Here is a 19911-nt window from a genome sequence, read left to right as displayed (position 1 = left end):
TCAGATGGCAACTCTGCTGTAAATATCTGTAGGTCAGGGAAGAAGTTGTTTACGTGTCTGTCGTATGTTTTTGCACAACCATAACGGATGTCCCTGCACCTTCTGATGGACTTCCAAGCTCTCGATTGGCCGGGCTGGTAGGGATGTGGCACTTTTCGTGGCTGCAGATTGGTCGGCGGGTCATTAACACGTGGGGTGTAGGGCCCTTATGTCAGAAAGAAAAGAGAGGGGACAGCTGTATGTATGGGACACATGACTGCTCCTTTTGAGAAACACCCTTGTCAACATGCTGGAGACATTCCTGTAATAACAACACGCTAATGGTCTAGGTGGTGTTAGACCATGGTGTTAAAAATGAGAAACTTCTCTCTAAATATGAGGCTTTAAAATGATATATATATATATATATAATAAGAAGTAGAATTATACAAATTATAATAAAAACCACTGTACAGGATTAGGGTTAACGCTACCCATCCTATAGCTGGGGGAGCCACACACCCATAGGCCAGTTATTGGTTCTAATGTAGCTGATATGTATGTTTATTATATATATATATTATATTTTCATCAGATTCTTGCAAAAGAAACTGTTTCAAAATCGCTTCTGCATTTGCATGCGATTCCCTTTGCATGTACATAATGGAGCTGAAGGTATAGTGTGACTGAGTTGAGGAGCATGACTGGAGTTCCAGCTGGAACTGGCCTGGCCCGGCACTTTGAAAAGGCGTCTGCTTTACAGCCCAGTGATGTAACTCGAGCCGGTAACTGGGCCTTATATGAAGAGCGTGTTCTATAGGAGACAAAAACAAGCGTCACGGGAATAGTTCATCATGGTCACCAGTCTGTATTGTCTGTGTGGAGAAGTGACGGGAAGGTTCACAAGGTCACATGACTCCTTTTCAGGGCAGGACATAAATCAGCTCCAGAAACTTGTTTTCTCAACTTCTCTGGATGTTTATCAGAGTGATATCTTCGATAAAACATAAACATGCTGCAAGTGTCTGGGTCAAAATTTTAAATACATAAAGCAGAACAGTCGAAAAGTGTTTGTACATGAAGACATTTTCTTTATTGTGACACAGAAATCTCAAATGCCATTTGATTCTTTACATCTGTATAATCCATTTTAGATATGTTACGTTTCTGATGTGCAGAGGTAAGACAGTAAAATTTAAGTTAATGCAACCATAAATAATTGTAATAAATATCAAGTAAATGTACAGCACACGTTTTCGCAACACCTCTTTGAATGGATATGTCCTTTTTTTTTCTAACTTTATCTACTCCCCCCAGAGGAGGAGGAGGAGGAAGCAGAGGAGAGCGTCCCCGTTAGCAGCGGTATATCACCCTTCAAAAGAACTGAACCAAATCCAAGACTCGCAAGCAGTTAAAACGATCCAGTGGGCGTCCAGTCGTCATGTCTGTTGTTTTTCAGTTCTATCCAAGTAAAATGGCAATTTCACTCACACAAGAAACATGTTTCACCATGAGTAGAAGAAATTGAATCCATCTGAGTACAAGACAAAAAGGTGATAAGATTACTGGTATTTTCCAAAAGTTCATAAAAAATAACAACACAACAAACTGGATATCCAACAGACATCACCGAGTTTGCTCATTTTTAGAATCTTTTTCTTGCAGGAGTAGTGCAAACCAAAAATCATAAGGTGAAGTGAATTAGCAAGTAATAAAAACTGCAATCAAACATAACTTCAGACTATTTACATTTTTTCTCTATTTCATTTTTTACAAAGCTAAATGTTTGATTATGGGTAAAATAAAAAACAGCAGAATCCTGTTCATCGTTCGTCAAAGAAGACTATGAAAAGGCAGAACTCAGGATGGCGCACCGCCCCTTCCCCAGTGTTGTAGGTTGTGTATGTTGGGGGAGTGGGGGGGGATCTGTTGCACATTCAGTAGCAGTTTCACACAAACGATGTTGGAGAGCAGCTCACGAGAGCATCGTTATCTTCTCCAGTTTCCCAAACCTGAAACGTAAGTCTATCAGAACCAGCAGGCCTCTCCGACTGTCAGCTGACCTGCCATGTGTCCGCAGCTACTTGGAAATCCAAAAATCAAAGAGCAATCCCATTCACTAATAGATGACTATGACTTTTTAAAATATGATAAATACCCTCTCTTCTGAGACTTGAATAAAATGTATTCCGTTTATATAGGCATAAGTTAGTTTGTCCTTTAGCAGTCATATTTTTTAAACAGGCAGTAAACTACATAATATCCTGTACAGCGCTCGTTCACATCTCCTGCCTGCTCGTAGCTCACGTGGTCTAAATCAGGCAGCATCACACATTGTCCTCTTTTCTGGTAGTAGTCGTACCTGTTTAAAATAATTCAGTGGAAGTTGTTCAGGGATTTTCTTTTCACTCACACAACCAGCGTCCCCCTCTAGAAGAGAGGCTCCTACCGCAGCCCCTCAGAGGGGGGGGCAGAGGGAGGCAGCTGGGTTAAGCATGAGGAGAGTAACAGGTTTGTTGCCTTTAACGTCACAACTCAGAGTAGAGATAGTTTAGCTGAGAGTTCAGTAGTTATGATTTGAAGAAGTTGCAGCTGTAAAGTTGAACTTTGTAAAAGTTGTTGTATTCGCAGGAACCCTTTGGTTAAAGTGAAGGGAAAACAGCGAACATTACATATAAATGGTGTCACAGTCGTTTCACTTCACTGCCATCCGCAAATTCAGTGCATCCAGAACAGACACTGGTTAGAAGTGTCAGTGCTAATTCAGATTATCTTCCCTGAATTCCTCAAAAAAAAAAAATAATACATCCAACACAATCAAGAAGCATTTGTGTAAACGGCAATAAAAAAAAAAGCAGGGATAAACATGCAAAGCATTAATAGCCTAACCTGAAGTAAATGTTAAATGTGTGGTGTTGTTGGAGCAGCTGAGCATAAAGGATCGTGGTCTGTCTCGGAGGAAGGTCCAGGGGTGTGGGGAAGGTGGCAGGGGTCAAAATAAGTCGGGGGGGGGGGGGCAGGTATATACGCTTAGGAACCGTGGGAGCTGTCGAGTCATCTCAGCCGCTGAGCGGGTCCTCGCGGTAGTGGATGGCGTATCGCAGTTTCTCCAGCATCACCTCCAAGGAAGAGTACTGGGGCAGTTTCACCATGAACATACAGGTCTCCACTCGAATGTAGCGCGAGTCCGGCTGACCTGCAGAGCACAAACACACAGGGAGCTGGATTACAACGAGATCAACCAGTGCTCACTCTCGCTAGTTGTGTTTCTCACCTAAGCTTTTCATTGTCATGCAGATGGCCAGTGAGTTGTTGTTTAGCGTTTTTAGCGATACAAGCCTTGTCTAGGTAATAAAAGTGAGTATCTTATCTGCAGTAAACCCTTATCACCCTTAGAAATAGGGTCTAAAGAAACTCAGCACAATCCCACTTCAGTGAATGAGAACATCACATATAGGAAATGTAACAGTGTGTCCTCCTGCATGGACAATCACACTTTATAACTATGCTTCAGTTGCAGTCGAGCTGCAGTAAACAACATGTTCAAAGTGTGTCTACACCTTCATGCAATTTTTGGAAAGCGACCAAGTGAAAATTAATGAGTGAAACAGAATAAAATAGCAGCACCTAATAGGACGAATATTAATTGTAACTAACCAATATTATGAATAAGAGAACGTTATTTTATCTAGGCTTTTGATTTGATTGATTGGAATTTAATTTAATTTATTTGTATTTGTATAATTATGTCTTTATTTACTCTTTATTTACTTTATTCTTATTTTTTTATATATGGATTTTTTAAATTATTTTATTTAATGTTATTTAAGTTATTTAATTTCAGCCTCTCTTTCTTTACCCTGAGTATTTGATTGTGGGTTGGGGGTGTTCATAAACGTTTGTATGTGTATACATGTTTGAATGTATGTTTCTTATATGTAAAACTCAATAAATATATTGTTAAAAAAAAAAAAAAGAAAAAAAAGTGTGTCTTAGGCTGCAAGACGAGCTGAATTGATAATCAATATCAGTAGTTTCTGCACTGATGAACGTCACTAAGACGGACTTCACACTAAGATAGCATCCCGCGTGTCCAATCCCAGCACTGTGGAGGCCGTGTCAGCCGTTACCTGCAGCACCGTCAGGAGGTGCGATCTTCATGGGGTACGGAGGAACGTGAGCAGTGTCCGGGCCACCGTCCTTGCAGGGGCAGGTGAAGGGGATGCGCTCCTGGTTGCACGCAAACTTGATGAACTTGCAGAGCTCCTCCTGAGTGAACATCTCCAGGGCGGTCCAGAAGAACTCGATGTGCTGGTCCGTCTCCATCAGACCCACCTGGTACATGGTGTGAGCCTGCAGAGGGAAAGAAGCGTCGGGTGTACTGAGATCAGATGATACAAATTTCAAGTGTTTTCTCATCTCCCAGGTCTGAGACAAACACATCTGACTGAAGAAATGTTGAATCCTTATTAGGGCTGTCAGTTTAACGCGTTATTAACGGCGTTAACGCAAACCCATTTTAACGCCGTCAATTTTTTTAACTCGAGTTAAAGCAGAGCTGCAGCTTCAGTATCTGTGTTCGCCTCCAGTCTGACCTGCTCTCGCTTTTTGTTTTAATATTTCGCCAACTAAAATATATATTTTAAAGCTATTGTAGCGTCCCACAGGACACGGAACTTCTTCGTGGTTTAGTAACTGGTATTTTCCTCTACACGAACATGTGCACCTCTCGCTGTTACTCCGTCACTCGCAGACATCAACACTTCACTTCCTCATTGAGCCCCGATCCCCCCATCCTATTGGTCCAAACAGTCACATGTCCCACCCAGACCCCTTCACTGACCGTCAGACATCAGAGTGCTCCTTCAACAGTGTACTGTTTTACTGAGCATACGTCAAAACCAAACATAAACATAAACCCAGTCAGTTACACTATTAGGCTGCAGCTATATGTTTTTATTTATTTAAAAATAGGGTACTTCTTATTTCATACATTTTCCACAAATAAGGGGAGGACTCAAATAGCCCTACAAAGTTCTGTGTTTCATTTATTTCAAAGTAGGCCGACACCTGCCTGTGTATTTTGTTTGTTTGTTATTTTGTTGCTTGTCTGTTTGAGTAGTTAGCTTAAAGCAAAGAAGTAGTAGGCTTACCTTTTATTGGTAACCTAACTGTTATGGTTCATTGTTTCTGAAATAAGAGGACTGACTGCTATGTTCACAGCAAACTTGAAAAAAAGAAAATATTAAGCCATGGTTTAACTGCACTATAGGCTGAGTCCTTGTTTACCTGAAATGTGCACTTTATAATTTTATTTTGTACCGCCCTGTTTGGCGATGTTGTTTTTCAATAATATAAAACATTTGCATAAAGCAAGCCAATCCACTTTTACATGCTGATAAGAGCATTAAAACGAAAGTAAAATTATGGAAAAATAATAAATGAAGGAACATTCAGAATAGATACAAATTTGCGATTAATTGCGATTAATCGCGAGTTAACTATGACAAAATGCGATTAATCGTGATTAAATATTTTAATCGTTTGACAGCTCTAATCCTTATATAACAAATCCCTCCAGTTTACTTAAGCTGTTTTCAGTACTCAAGTCTGGGTATTTTCCTTAAATTGGGGCTGTATGTGACAATACAGAAAGTCAGTTGCTCCAGAATATTTCGATAACCTTTCCTGCTAGCCTGCAACTAAAATGTCCGGAAGTTAGTCGATGTGAGAATATAGCAGGAAAATGTCCAGATAATTCATAGCAAGCAGGTTGTTCATATGATGTCAGCAAAACTGGAAGAAAACTAATTCTAAGGCAAAGGACATGGACACAGATGTCTGAAAACAGCTGTACAATATCTATCATGTATTAACAGTTAAATCTACAAGATCTTCATTAATGTGTGTTGTGTGGTTGGCCCAGAGCAGGTCTGTATCCTACATGGGGGCGGGAATTATAATGTAGGATAAACAGATTTCGAATAAATGTAAGCTTTACCTTGAGGAACTCCAGGTTGATGTAAGGCAAGCCGCAAGTACGCAGCTCGATCTCCAGGGGGATGAGCATGGTGAGCAGCTGCAGGGGGATGATGGAGGCCAGCCCTGCTCGCACTGCTGTCATACACTCGATGTTCTGCAGCTCCCTGAGACGAAGGCTCCGCACCGCCCGCGCATACACATCCTTATTCTCCCAGCTAACACGCACATGAAGAAGAACACAACACATCCAGAGTGAACACAGACCAATGTAGGGTTTGTGGGTAAACCCAGTTCTATAGAAAAATTGCTCTGTATCAACAACACAGACATGAAGATCAGCTGAGCAGGTTTCATGTACCTGACAGTGAGTCTGCGACCTCCCTGACAGAGCTCCACCTCCTCGCCAGTCATGGTGATGTAGGTGAAGGTGCAGCAGGGCCTGCTGGGAGAGTCCGGACTTTCTCCTGAGTGGTGCTGGGAGGAGATCTCTGCACACAGGCCCTCCAGCTCCGTCTCATCACTCACCTGGAGAGTTTAGGAGCAAATTAAATCAAGTTGTCATGGCAGCAGGGAAAGGAGCCTGACATCAATAAGCAACGATGCAGAAGACATCCAGGTAGCTTCCCCTTACATTTTCAAACTTTTTGACGTAGTTGAATGTGAGAACGTCCGCGTCTTGCAGGTCCTGCTCTGGGTCCAGGGGCTCGCCCACCAGACCCTTCCAAAAGGAGCCAAGTAGGTCAAGAGGAAGTGGCACGTCTGCACGGATGGCTATGCCCAGAAGTTGACCAAAGAAGTGCAACAACTGCTCCTCTGCATAGCTTATAGGGCATGGAGTCAGTATGTACTTGCCCTGAGGAGAACAAAAACACAATCATGACTGTAATCATACTGCACTGTCTGTGATTAACTTTGTTTATGGCAGATAAGCTTCTTAGAAAGACTGTTGTTAGGATTGTGATATTCACAGAACTCTCCAAACTCCAAACATTTAATGGTTAAGAGGAAACGTTGAGATTACAGTATCGCGCCAATGCACGCAGCATATATCTTGTTTCGAGGACAAAATGAAAACCTGTCAGATACTGAAAGACGTTACCTTGTTACGGTTGGCTGCAGCACTGGGGCAGGGGAGCAGCAAAGAGAGGGCAGAGCTCTGTAACTCCTTACACACCTGCCACAGGAAGTGTCTGAAGGAGCCACCTAGAGACACAGATCCATACAAGCATCAGTCGGGTTTGTAAAAGAAACATTATCTTGACAAGTAAGAAACTGTCAGGTGGTGCAGAAAAAAGATGTGAAGGAGAAATTCTAACTTGTGCCATGAACTTCCTCTCCAGTGAAGCGGATGTTGAAGGCGTATGTTGGGTCGCCTCCGCTGGCCAGTTTCACACAAAGCTGGGACGACGGCACGCAGGACAGCTGGCGTGCGGCCTGACAGAAATACGTGTTCTCTGATGATCGGATCTCGCCTGAAGGACAAACACCAGAGACACAGAGAATGTTTGCATGGACCAGTACGAGTGATATGAAAATGTAAAAGATAAACAAGCATAAGGAACAACTACCTCCCACTATCTCTAGAGGGTCCAGTGTAATCTCTGGAGCGGCGTGGTCAGCTGTTCGCTGTACTGTAGCATTCAGTACTCTGTTCATTACTGTGACCTTAGTGTCGTAGAAGATAAGACCTAAGAGGACAGAGGAAGTGGTGGGGGGTATAAAAAAAGATCACATCAGTCTGTGTTGATTTAGGTCAATACACTGATACCGTCACCATCACAGCCATGGTAGCTTAACCTTCTCGTGATGTGCTGAGATCCTGCTCACCTTTGGCCTCACACAGCAATGCTGCAATGCTGTTCTGATAGGTGCTAGTTGGTCTTAGCTCTACCAGCGGCAGGAAGAAAGTCTCCAGGGAGTTGTTGAGGGACTGCAGGAGAGCGAAACGCAGACGCAGGCTCTCCACAGGCACGTCTGAAAAACAACACAAACAGATGAATATATAGCAGACAAAACAACGGGTGAGAGTGTGGGCGTGATTTACTGCACAGGACGGTTTCTTACTGAGCAGGCACGCCACACGGGGATCAGCAGTGTCACTGGTGTCCAAGTAGACTTCATGGGGGTGTAGTCTGGCTGGTGTGATGGCCAGGTGACGGCACAGCCTGTTGATATACTGGACCAACGCCACATCCATTTCCAAGCTCCACTTCCTACAAGCCTTCTGGGCGTGACGCGTATCTATACAGGTGCATCTGTTACAGAAGACAGCTGCTGTTAAACACAGATCTCTTACTCTTGGATATTTATACCCTCTGTATATCTTGTTAAGACGATCAGGATTTGGGTGAAAACATAAGCAAAATACAAAAATCAACTGCATTATTTTAATTTGAGTACATTGCCATCTTAAAGTTACTTTGGCTCCCTGTTGTTATTCTCTCTCACTCTGCTCTGATCCAGCACATTCTGGTTCGGTTACTTTTCCCTGAGTTTATCCTTCTGCTTTGCTTTGCATTTGACATACAGCTATTTCACTTTAAACATCATACAAAACTGAATGAACTGATTTACACATCACTTAATTTGAATACTTAATTTCATCATCTTATTTGGTTTAAAAAAGCATTCTTAAAATGTTTATCATGGTGATTTCTTCCTTTTTGTTCTGACCTCCTGAGCCAGGTCATTACAAATAACACCACATCACAGCCATTAAATCTGACAGATCAAATATTACTATTTCCTTATACCAGTGTAATTTCATTCAGACATAAAATACACTATATACGCTGCAGTTATTGTAGACTGATGACCACAATTTAAAATCATATTGACAATTTGTCTCACAAGTGACTATTTATTTATATTTACTAATTTAAGTTTTAAAAAGGACAAAAGTGTTTGTTTTGATTTTCCAGAGAGCCTGTGTGTGTACGACAGTATCTGGGTTATAGCGATCTGAGTGCTGGTTGACATTCTCACCTTTCAAAGTGGAGGTCATAACCACAAGCCAAAATTGCCCTCCAGACGCTGCGGATGTCTTGTTTAGCCCGGTCAACAGCAAATTTATGGAAGCCTTCCAGTGTCAGGAACTTCTCCTCTGGGACTGAAGGAAATACGGTGGTATGTGAGGCATGTTCACGGCTCCGGGTTCCAAAACAAGACTCTATTCTTGTTGGGTAGTAAAGCATCATAGTTTCTAAAAATGTAACTTCAACTACTGCAAAAAAAAAAAAAAGGGACACAATGGATTTGATGTCCAGTGATTTATAAGATAATAGCAGAAAATTCAGACTTTTCTTCTGTTATTAAACCCTAATTTAAGCAACAACAAAGCTTTAACCTTTGCTGAGAACATATTGTAAACACTACTTGTTAACTCCACCATCAAACCATCCATCCAATAACATATGACATCTGTGATGTTTGTGATGGCTACCAACCTTCAGTTTTCTTAGCAGGAGATTTCTCAACATCTTTCTCATCAGGTCTGCATTTCTCAGGAGATTTGGGCTTGAGGACTGTTTTCTTCTCACTCAGTGCCGTCCTGACAGGTGCAAGAGAACAGGAAATTTAAAAAAAATATATAATAAATATATATAATATTATATATATTATAATATAATAAATATAAGTGCTTCCTTTCTAAAGTGTTGTGTAGTAAATGACTCACCTGACACTGTTGAGCACAGACTTTTCCTTGGTGGGAGGTTTGGTGATGGGCCTCTTGGTGCTCACCACTTTGCCTTGATGCTGCTCTTTTCCAGCTTTACTGTATTTGTTCTTATTGGGCTTGGGGGTACCATACTTTCTTAGAATCTGAAGAAGAACCAAATTATTGTGACACACATAAATGCACATGCAGTATTAACAATGTGATCATGCTATCCACCCATTACTGTACACCTTTTGTTATGTACCTGTGTTAGTTGATCTTCGAGTACTTTCTTGGGAGGTCGGACATTAGTGAAGAAAGTATGCAGGAGGTTTCCAGGCGTCTGAGCGTTGATCTGCTCTTTGCTGAGATAAATGTCAGACACTTTCACTGGCTTGGCCGGTGTGAGGCTGAGCATCTGCTCCGAGTGCACGCAGCTCTTAAAGATTTCTATGAGGACATCTCGCGCTCCAAGGACAAGCTTCTCACCTGGAAATGAGGACACAGACCATTTAAGATGTTTAACTGCCAGAAGAAATGTCACTGTCACAGAAGCAGAAAATATCTGATCAGAGTCAAACACCAACCTCTGATGGATTTGTCCAGGAAGTAGTCTTCAAGGGCGGAGCTTCCCTGTGTGTCAAACAGGCTTTGGTTAACGCTGGAGGCTGTGAGGATCTCCTCATTGGTCAACTCCATTAGCTCCTCTTCACCTTCCAGACTGGACAATCCTATCAAGTCACTGCTGTTGAAGAGACTGGCTCGGATTTTTTCCACTTTGGCCCGAGACCGAACCTATAACCCACAAAAGAAACATAGGCATTTTTACCCAGAACACAACAAAACTCAAACAGCCAGGATTCATTATTGTGCTCTCAATTATCCCACCTCAATGACAGCATAGCCTTTGATGGGCCGAGCCATGACGGCGTTGCTCTCCAGTGAGGTGACTGTGTGGACAGAGGCCCCATCTGACACCGACGGTGTATCTGCGTTGTCGAGAGGCTCCCCCAAACTGCCGAGACTCCCCAGGCTTCCTGTACTACACAGGGAGGTATCGAGACTCTCCTGACTAGAAACAGTCTGGGGGTCTTGGGGGCCTTGCTGCGGGTAAGTAACAGCCAAACCTGCAGCAGCAGGAGTGAGAGGTTGGACACCTGACAGCTCCTGATCGACTGAGAGTTCACTGGCAGTGCGGGAGACTCCCTGAGAGGAGCTGCAGATGGACGTCTGGCTGGTGGAAGCAGAGGCGCTCACACTCAAAGCTGGAGTGGCGCTGCTGGAGCTGTCGGGACTCTCAGGACCTCCGTTGTTGGGGAAAGGCCGCTCCGGTTCAGGGCCTGCCTTGCCATCCTGAGGGCTACAAACCCCAGCTCCAGCTTTGGGCTTCTTGGGGTCCTCTTCCTGCAGAGGGATGAAGACTTCATCTTTGAAGAGCCCTCCATGTGCGTTGCAAGCCCTGCGGATAGCATTTCGAACCACGGCCTCCTCCAGGTGCGTGGGGATACCTGAGAGCACCAGCAGGCGACTGTGGGCTGTGGGGCCCACCAGAGCCTGGCAGGCATCGGTCACTGCGTCACTGGTGACACTTAAACCCTGAGGGTCCTTATTGGCAAGATGTCGTAGGATCATGAGGAGGGTGAGGCAGCGATGGAACCACAGCATGTCCTCGGGTTTACTGCCCGCCATGTTCAGCAGCGCACTGTCACTCTCTGACAACCGCGTACCTCCGCTCCCACGTTTCCCAGAGACTGCTGCTGCCACCGCAGCTGCTCTCTCGCGCTTCATCTTTACCTTCTTGCGTTTGGAAAGTAGACTGGGGCTCTGTGGCGTCTGACCTGGGGACGATGATGAGGACGAGGAAGAGTCACTGAGGTTAGGGGCGCTGGTTGAGGACAAGGCTCCCACTGAAGTGCCACCAACGTTGAGAGGAAGCGTCACCTCTGCGACAGCCAGACACACCTCCATCAGAGCGTGGAAGTAGGTGGAGAAGCGGCTCTGCTCTGCTCCCAGAGCCAATGCAATGCCTCCAGATGAGGAGCCCCCTGCTCCAGCCCCTCCAGCAGACCATCCCTGAGTCTCCCGGTCGTAGAGCTTCCGCAGTTCGGTCTGCAGGGCCATGAGCACTGCGAGGCAGGGGTTCAGCAGCAGAGCGATGGAGCCTGACAGACCAGCTGGGCTCTTCCTCTGCTCCAACTGGTGGATCTTCCGCAAAACTTCAGCCAACAAGTGAAACATGAGTTCTTTTATGGAGGGAGCCAGATCAGTAGTCCAAAGCACACCACCTAAAACAATAACAACAATGACATAGAAAACACTGAAAGTTATGATTCTGGAACACCTTGATGTATATTTGATGTAACTCACAAGTTTTCAAAATTCTACAATAATTTATGAGGGTAGCAGCTAAGAATAATGAATATGTAGGTTGTGGAGTGATGTTCGAGCAAGGACTTGGTAACATATCTCTATGTTTTTACTTCTGTGCTTTTTTTAACATTTAGGAGATGTTAATTACAATGTTATTAAAATTCCAAACCAATAAGTTAAGATTTAACAGTTTAAATCCACTTTTGTGTCTGTTGGAATGGTAATAGAATATGATTTCACTATGGTTATATTCTGATATTGTACTAACCAACCACACTAACAGGTTAATAAGTGAGACTTGTTAAATGTGGTAATAATGAGTGTTCCACCTACCTAGTAGTTCTACCACCTGCAGCAGCACAGACGGGGGCACCGTGTCCAGCTCGTCCTCTGACTGCTCAGTGCCGTCTCCCAGCTTCCACGTCAACAGCTGTTCAGCAAACGCCATAGCCAGAGGAAACTCCAGTGGCAAGGAGTGCAGCACCAGCACAGCACCAGGAGGGGGCGACACCCCTGTAATCAAGAACATGGGATATTAAATTTATTTTAATGCTGTCAGTAGAGTAGTTTCTATGACAATTGAAGCAGCCTGTATGAATTTCCTCTTTGGAGTTACTCACCAAGTTTGATGTGCACCTTATCAGCTGGTATGATAACAGAGGGGTATTGATTGGTGGTGGGAGGGAGAGTAAGGCCTGTGTTGGTAGGTGAGGCATCCAGAGGATAACACACGGCCTCCATCAGATTTAGCTGGCCATTTCTGCGCACTTTGTGACCCTGCCCATACAGCATGACTCGAGCCCAAGGAGCCTTGTACAAGCTTGAGCTAAGGAGTGAAAAAGGGAAAAGAAGAAATAAAAAACTTTGGATTGCAAGAAATCCATTTTCATCAAGAATTGCTGAGGTGATGAAGCAAAGTCACTCACTCTTTGCGGCAGCCTAGTTGGCTCTCCTTGCAGGAGACGATCACAAATGCAGCACCTGGAAAGCTGACATCCATGCTGACCTTTGACTCGGTCACAGGAAACTCCTCAGATGTAAACTGCTCTGGAGCATTCTGTCAAAATGAACAAATATATAAAAAGGACTTTAGTGTCTTTACAAAGTGGTATAAGGTTTATTAAATCAGGGAATTGGTTAGCAGAGCTGACCTGGAGGAAACAGCAAATTTGCTTTGTGAGCTCCAGCAAGCTTTCCTCTCCTTGATGCAAGGCACGGGTGATGGCCACCGTCAACCACTCCCGGATGGGCTGAGCGTTCCCCTGATAGAACAGGTCTGTGGGAGAGCAGCTTTGGCCCTGGAGGTTATGAAGCAATGACTGGGCCAGGAGGATAGAACTAGAACTAATAGTGCCATCTGCAGGAGGAACAACATCACAGCATTTAGCACAGAAACAGAACAAAACAACTACATCACAATGAGAAATCCGATTCATACTTTACACTCACCAGGAAGGGGTGGAGCCAGCAGCTGATTGGACAGAAGCTGCAGGTGTTCCAAGGTGATGTCACGGATGGCAGGTATGTGGAAGAGACGGGTGAAGGTGTGGGGACTCTTGGGGGCAAAGATGTTGAGCAAGGCCATGCGGCAGTATAACCGAGCCAGTGCACTCTCACAGCGAAGAAGCTCCCTGAAGCAAAGCAGGAAGTTAGATGTGATTTGAAGCACAGGTGTAGGAATATGAATCATCCTCATTAAGTCCATATGTTACCTATGAATCTGAATGTTGCTGCTGTCTAGTGACACTAAGCCGTTGGCCGCAGTGCGTCGAGATCCAGCAGGCGGGCGCTCCAGCATCTCAATAGGATACCAGTACCTCACCAGCACCCCCTCACTGCGCAGATAGGTCTCCACCTGCACAAGTTCATTCACCTAAAAAAACACAAACACATGAACGGAAACAAGTTAGTTTACTGATTAAAGTAACAGAGGGTAGTGAAGCTTCAAGTACTGTACTTACAGAGTCCACATCCAGCACCACCCCATGCAAACCAAATGTCTTCATCATCCCCCGGATGGCAAACTTCGGCAGAGCTGTTCCCCCGGTCGTGCTGTTGGTGTTGTTGCTGTCTGGGCAGCGGATGACTACCGTCAAGCCTGTGTTCAAAAAGCAAGTTTTGATTGGTTTTAATGCAGCTCTTCCAATATTCCCCAAGGTTAGATAATTTCAGCTTCTAAAGTAATGAAGGCGAGTTGAACCTTTGCGAACTTTCTCAATCGTGAACTTGTTGGCCTCATCCTTGATGTCTTCAATGGTCGGGAGATAGAGGTCACGAGGGATTCCACCGTTCTCTTCATAGAGGAACTCCACGGTCTGTCTCGCAATGTCCACCATGCCTGTTTCCAATGAAACAAACCACAGAGATAAACAACGTTAAAGCTTTTTAAGTTTAATCTATATTAACTTCATTTGGGAAAAATTCTAAACTCAACGTGAATATAAAATATGCATCGGTTCAGACTGGATATGGCATTCATTGAATAAAAGAGGCTATTAACTTCTATCAGTTAATTTCATGTCATTTTCACAAAGGATTTTTTAAAAGTTATATTTTAAACTGTGCCAGTCTATATAATGTACTGAAAAAGCATTTCAACAGTAAAAGCGTGACTCTAAAAATGGTGCCAACATGAAATGGAGGTCCAAGTACAGCGGAAACTGATGGAAAGTTTTTCATCTTTCTATATTTTCAATTTCTATTCAGTAAAAGTTCTGTCCCATAATTATAATAATTTCTGATGGCAACCCACTCAGGATTAGATTCAGACACAAAATGCTCTCACAACCTTTTTAGAAACCTTTTTAGTGTATGGATCAACTGAGCAGTTATGCCTTGACTTAGTCAATGTTATATTCTTTCATTCTTTACCCAGCTGCAGAGCTCCTTTGATTTGGTCCAGGCCAGATTTCCTCTCGGCCTCGTTACGGAACCTCCTACGAATGGTAGGAAACACTTTGGTCTCCCAGGCCTTGACCAGCAGGGCATAGTGGTCCTCCTAATGTCAAACCCAAAGCAGAATAAATAATAAAACATACAAGCACACAATTTCTTCTGGACACGGCGTGGAGAAGCGGGGAAGTCTTTACTGACCCTTGGGACATCGTCATCATCCTCGTCGTCACTCTCATCATCTGCTATAGGTGGAGGATGTGGGTCAGGCCCAGAGGTGACTAGGTTCTCATAGCTCAGCTCAATCTTGTAATGGCACGACAGGTCACTGTTGTACTCTGAACCAGCAGGGAAAAACCAACAGAAAATACTAATTTACCACAATAAACAATGATAAACAAGTGTTAAAAGTGAAATTCATAATTTAATTCAAACTGAGATGAAGATGATTGACATACGTTGCTGGGGAACGGCGACAGCAGCGATCCGACAAGGCGGTCCATGGGAGCCCGAGTCTGATGTAACACTTGCACCTGCGTCGTTATCGCTGTCTGAAGCCATGGCAAAGGGCAGTGCTTCAAAATTTGCACTTATTTCCTCTGCAAGGTCGACACACAAGTCAGCCGCATTTCTGTGAGCTTGTCCCTCTGCGTACGCAAACGGCCGGCTCCCGAAGTTGGCACGGATCCTTGAGTTCTACAAAACAGCAACAGTGAAGGCAAGTTTTACAAGAGCTGAACAACAAAAGCTTTCAAAGTCATTTTAGTCAGCAGAAACTCACCTTCTTCTGGATGTGCACCAGGGGCCACATCCCGCCAGCTACATCATCAAGGATGGGGCTGAGCCTCTGGCCACAGTAGGTAAAGTAGACCCTGCCTTTAGGGGCCTGACCAGGGGGGGGAGGCGTGCCCTCAGAGCGCTCCCAGCCTATTCCAGCCACGTCACCTATGGTTATGCACACGTAACATCACATCTCAAATATGACAATAACATACTTAAAAAAATGCCAACACTGGATATTGCTTTTAATGAAAACAGTATATGCTAAGGTTGAGTTGAAAAATCAGGCAGTTATGATACGATGGTTTTAAGCAGTTTAGCTAAAATCCATAACACACAGTACATTGAAAAGTTTACTAAATCAAACAACAGAGAAAGCAGAAAATGTAAATGTAGAAAAATCTATTTATCCCCAGTCTCACCAGGAAGTAGAGCCACATCCAGCCTAACACTCTTCCACTGCAGCAGACTGGAGCCATTGTAATGCACTGCCCTACCATTACTGACACACACACAGACAGGAGACAGACGCACAGAGATGGAACAACACAAAAGAGAAGAAAGCAGTCAGCACTCAGGTCAGAAACAGAGCAGTGAAAAAAAGATTGAATGTGCAGTTGAACATACTTATGAAACAGACATGTGCCGACTGGATTGGTCCATGCTCCGTCTCTCTTCTCTGCCTCGGTGGCAAATCCAAAGGACACAATCGGACCACTGTCCTCCTCAGAGTCTCCATAGGAGACAATCTCTATCTCCCAGTAAAAAGATGGGGCCTTCGGGGACAAAGACAAGTAAATGAAAGAGTGTGATTTAATTTGACTAATAAATGTTCAAACAAACATATGGAAATACCAATGCAGTGCACTGTGCATATTATTGTAATGTGAGCACCTGAATTGGAACAGCAGAGGTGGCGTAGATGAATGTGCCTCTAGGAAGACCTCCTCCAGCACTTGGATCAGCCAAGAAGGTGACAGAAGTCAGACGGGACGAGAACATGCAAGCACGGACTGGAGGGAACACCCTGGACGGACACCAGGTGATCTCCTTGGGCTGGTGAGGCAAATGCATCAAAAGGAAAAGGACTGTTAAGTACATTAAAACGTTTCTGAAGGCTTTTAAATTTATTATGAGTCGAGGCTGTTTCAACCTCCTTCCAAGATAAATGTGTATTTTCTGCTACATACAGTCCACGTGTATGTTTAATGTGGGGGGAATTCTCTTAATCAATAATTAAAGTAATAAAAACTAAAACTTTTCAATGAACTTGTTAACTCCCACCTGGCGTCTGTCTGTCTGCAGTGGTGGAGGCGGTGGTCGAGCACAGTCCCGGTACAGCATTCTCACTCTTTCACACTGAGCCTCAACCATTCCGAGACGCTCTCCTGCACAAGATGACAAAAATCGGTCACACACACGCTACTGCCTAAAGTGTAGGGTGTTACAGACTCAGTACATTTTTATAAATGCAGATTACAGATTTGTGTGACTTAATGCTCACCAGGGCTGCATTCCTGCGCAACCAAGTTGAGAACCTCAACAGCTGCAGGACACTGCTGAATGAACTCTTCACAGAAGGAGCTGTCCTCTAGGAGCTGTGCCATCACCAGACAGGCCCTGGAAAACAAATGGGAACCTTGTGAAATTTGTATAATCTCTGGTTTTGTTGTTTTTTAAAGCATTTTTAACATGATTACATCACATTGACAGTTACATTTTCAAAGGGATTAAATACAGCAGATTAAAAACACCACAACTTAACCTTAACCATCAGTAAACCTGGAACTAGTGGGGATTAGAGAATTCTTCTCAAAATAGGAACAGAGTTCTCCTTACAAAACTGAACTGAACAGATTTAATATGGTTTCAATGAAATCTGCCACTTTTTCAAGAATTTAATTAAACCATTGTCAGCTGACCTGGTTCTTATTTCAGCCAACAAGCGCACTGCAGCCATTACTGGGCTGGAGCCATCTCCTGTAGCTGGTAGAGAGGTGTGAATGGAGAGACTGCCCTCCTGTGGCAGGAGCATGGACTGCACTGCTTGCACCACCTTTTCAGTGATAGAGAGCTTATAGAGGGGCAGAGCCTGTTGGGGGTGAGTTAAGGTATAAAGAGAGACGCAGGTGAGTTTCAGGAAGCTGTGCAAAACAAGGACCGAGACTGATGTCTGAATTCTTACCTCAGATCTTGGCGTGCAGAGGCGTGATATGGGGACTGTCATGATGTCTGAGGCTTTACAAGCTCTACTGTACTCACAAGAAGGAAACTTGACTGTAGCGATGCCCTCCTGCTCATTTATGGACATTACTATGCCCACGCTGCCCAGCACTCCCTTACCTCCCACCTGCACAGCAGAGGAAACAGAGGAAATGTGACAGCAGTTACCACTTAACTGCTTTCAATTAAAAAAAAAGGTACATATTGACTTATTTACTGTTCAAATTACAGCCTGTATAATATACTGTTAGCATATTATTTTCACTTTTTTACAATTTGATCTCCTTTAACTAACCTGGACCTCAGAGCCGATCTTTATAGTTTCTTTGAAGCCTCCAAGGGCACAAAGAGCAGCTACAGCCTGTCTGCCAATAGCCTGCAGTTTAGCCAGTTTCCTGCCGCTGCTGCTGCCATTTTCCAGAATACTTTCAGCGTACTTCCCCAGCTGAGGGATAAACATAAGCGCCCGGGAGAGCACCTACCAAAACACCACAAGGAAAAAGCATTATGGTTCTGGCAAACAGCTTCATAAACTGTCAACCTAAATATAGATTCTTATAATGAACCTGTGGTAACATTTATAATATTTATAAATAAACGTTATTATTGTTAATATATATTCATTGCTACGAAGGTAGAAACGGGACAATCATTTACTTTTTCAGCAGTGCTTGTCCAGATCTGAGCAGTGTTGGACTCAGGAGCAGTGAGCAGACTGTGCAGCAGAGCAATCACCTCGGCGGCCATACTGTTGGCAACATGGCCACTGATGAATGGCCTGACAGGGTCGGACCTATTGAACGCAGGTTTAACGAAGAGACGTTACAAACTCAATCAAGACTGATGTTGTCAGATGATGAACAATATGTCAGCTCTCAAACAGTACCTGGCCAGCTCAGCGTTCCTGTCCCGACAGACCGCAGTCTGAGCAGTTTTCTTCTTGTCCCCAGTGGTGATGCCTCCAGCAGCCTCCTGGGCCAGCGCCTCCACAGGTGGACCAACGCTCACGATCAGACCAGACTGGGCCCACTTGTTCGCCTTCCTGAGGGCAGCAGAGGCCTCCTCTGTGATCACCTCACAGTTTCCACTCTAGGGGCGGATTCACATAAGATGGAGGTAAGAAAAGATGACAGTAACACACATTTTCATAGGGAGAACATAGACTGTATTCATTTTAAGTCTGATCAACAGCTTTTACCTTGGTCATGTCTCTGTCCATCTTAACCACCTTTTCCATGTTTGCTCCAGTGCCAAGCCGAAAGGGACGTCCCTCTGAGCTGCTGCATTTCAAAGACATTGGAATAACACTTGTGTCAGAGAAGCAGAGATCTGGTTTTCTGCTTGGAAGTAAGACATACATTTTTGGGGCAAACCTTACCTGAGCAGTGGTTGTAGAACCTCATGAGAAGACTGGTCCTCTCTCTTGTGGATAAAGATTGACAGCTTGCCGTCAACAGCCTCTCCCTCCTCCCCAACATCGTCAGACTTCAGAGCTCCCTTGGAACTGGCTCGGGACAGAGATGTGTCCGGCTCAGAGGAGCTGGGAGAGAGCAGGGTCTGACAGCCTGGTAAAGATGGAATAGAGCAAGTATTGGAATCATCAGGAGAAAGCAACTTGTTTATCCAGTTGAAGAAGATTCCCTATCGCAGACACACACACACACATATATTTAAAACTCTGAAGGATAAAGAGACAAACCTGGTACTACATAGTCTGCTAGCTTGGCTAACAGCAGGGCAGCAATGCGGGAGGCAGGGTCACTTGCATCTTGCTGCTCAGCATCTAGTGTGTTAATAGAGTAGCTCCAAGAGGGCAGGGCCACGTTACCACAGTCCTCCACACTCATGAGCGGCAGTGCAGCTCGGCATAGCTGCAGGATGATAAGTACCAGCTTTGGAGAGGGTCTCTGATCCAGTAGCAAAGACAAGAGCTTAGAAACACAGGCTGGCTGACTGAGGATAGCTTTGCCTATGTGGCTCCTGAAACACAAAACACAGGAACATACATTGTATGAATATACACAAAT

General features: G+C 44.2%; 1 protein-coding gene across 1 annotated transcript in view; it reads right to left on the bottom strand.

Annotated features, from left to right (window-relative positions):
• Positions 1-1047: 1047 nt before the first annotated feature.
• The window catches only part of LOC133001248 (probable E3 ubiquitin-protein ligase HECTD4), a 36250-nt gene continuing 17386 nt past the window's right edge, over positions 1048-19911 (bottom strand). The window contains exons 36-76 of the mRNA XM_061070774.1: positions 19584-19864; positions 19263-19449; positions 19083-19164; positions 18771-18973; positions 18542-18677; positions 18180-18362; positions 17847-18011; positions 17584-17753; positions 17166-17281; positions 16946-17049; positions 16556-16717; positions 16289-16437; positions 16084-16163; positions 15663-15826; positions 15340-15577; positions 15083-15219; positions 14861-14987; positions 14190-14327; positions 13951-14087; positions 13702-13862; positions 13439-13620; positions 13141-13346; positions 12916-13046; positions 12610-12815; positions 12323-12502; positions 10508-11904; positions 10207-10414; positions 9885-10108; positions 9638-9783; positions 9408-9511; positions 8947-9070; positions 8026-8216; positions 7789-7935; positions 7530-7649; positions 7278-7433; positions 7061-7164; positions 6593-6814; positions 6320-6486; positions 5981-6176; positions 4110-4332; positions 1048-3175 (exon numbers count right to left, since the gene is read on the bottom strand). Coding sequence (XP_060926757.1) covers positions 3039-3175; positions 4110-4332; positions 5981-6176; positions 6320-6486; positions 6593-6814; positions 7061-7164; positions 7278-7433; positions 7530-7649; positions 7789-7935; positions 8026-8216; positions 8947-9070; positions 9408-9511; positions 9638-9783; positions 9885-10108; positions 10207-10414; positions 10508-11904; positions 12323-12502; positions 12610-12815; positions 12916-13046; positions 13141-13346; positions 13439-13620; positions 13702-13862; positions 13951-14087; positions 14190-14327; positions 14861-14987; positions 15083-15219; positions 15340-15577; positions 15663-15826; positions 16084-16163; positions 16289-16437; positions 16556-16717; positions 16946-17049; positions 17166-17281; positions 17584-17753; positions 17847-18011; positions 18180-18362; positions 18542-18677; positions 18771-18973; positions 19083-19164; positions 19263-19449; positions 19584-19864 — 7891 coding nt within the window. The 3' untranslated portion in view covers positions 1048-3038. The remainder of the gene's footprint in view (positions 3176-4109; positions 4333-5980; positions 6177-6319; positions 6487-6592; positions 6815-7060; positions 7165-7277; positions 7434-7529; positions 7650-7788; positions 7936-8025; positions 8217-8946; positions 9071-9407; positions 9512-9637; positions 9784-9884; positions 10109-10206; positions 10415-10507; positions 11905-12322; positions 12503-12609; positions 12816-12915; positions 13047-13140; positions 13347-13438; positions 13621-13701; positions 13863-13950; positions 14088-14189; positions 14328-14860; positions 14988-15082; positions 15220-15339; positions 15578-15662; positions 15827-16083; positions 16164-16288; positions 16438-16555; positions 16718-16945; positions 17050-17165; positions 17282-17583; positions 17754-17846; positions 18012-18179; positions 18363-18541; positions 18678-18770; positions 18974-19082; positions 19165-19262; positions 19450-19583; positions 19865-19911) is intronic.

Source organism: Limanda limanda, chromosome 5, assembly GCF_963576545.1.
Source record: "Limanda limanda chromosome 5, fLimLim1.1, whole genome shotgun sequence".
NCBI classification, from domain to species: domain Eukaryota; kingdom Metazoa; phylum Chordata; class Actinopteri; order Pleuronectiformes; family Pleuronectidae; genus Limanda; species Limanda limanda.
This window is presented reverse-complemented; position numbering and strand designations above follow the sequence as displayed.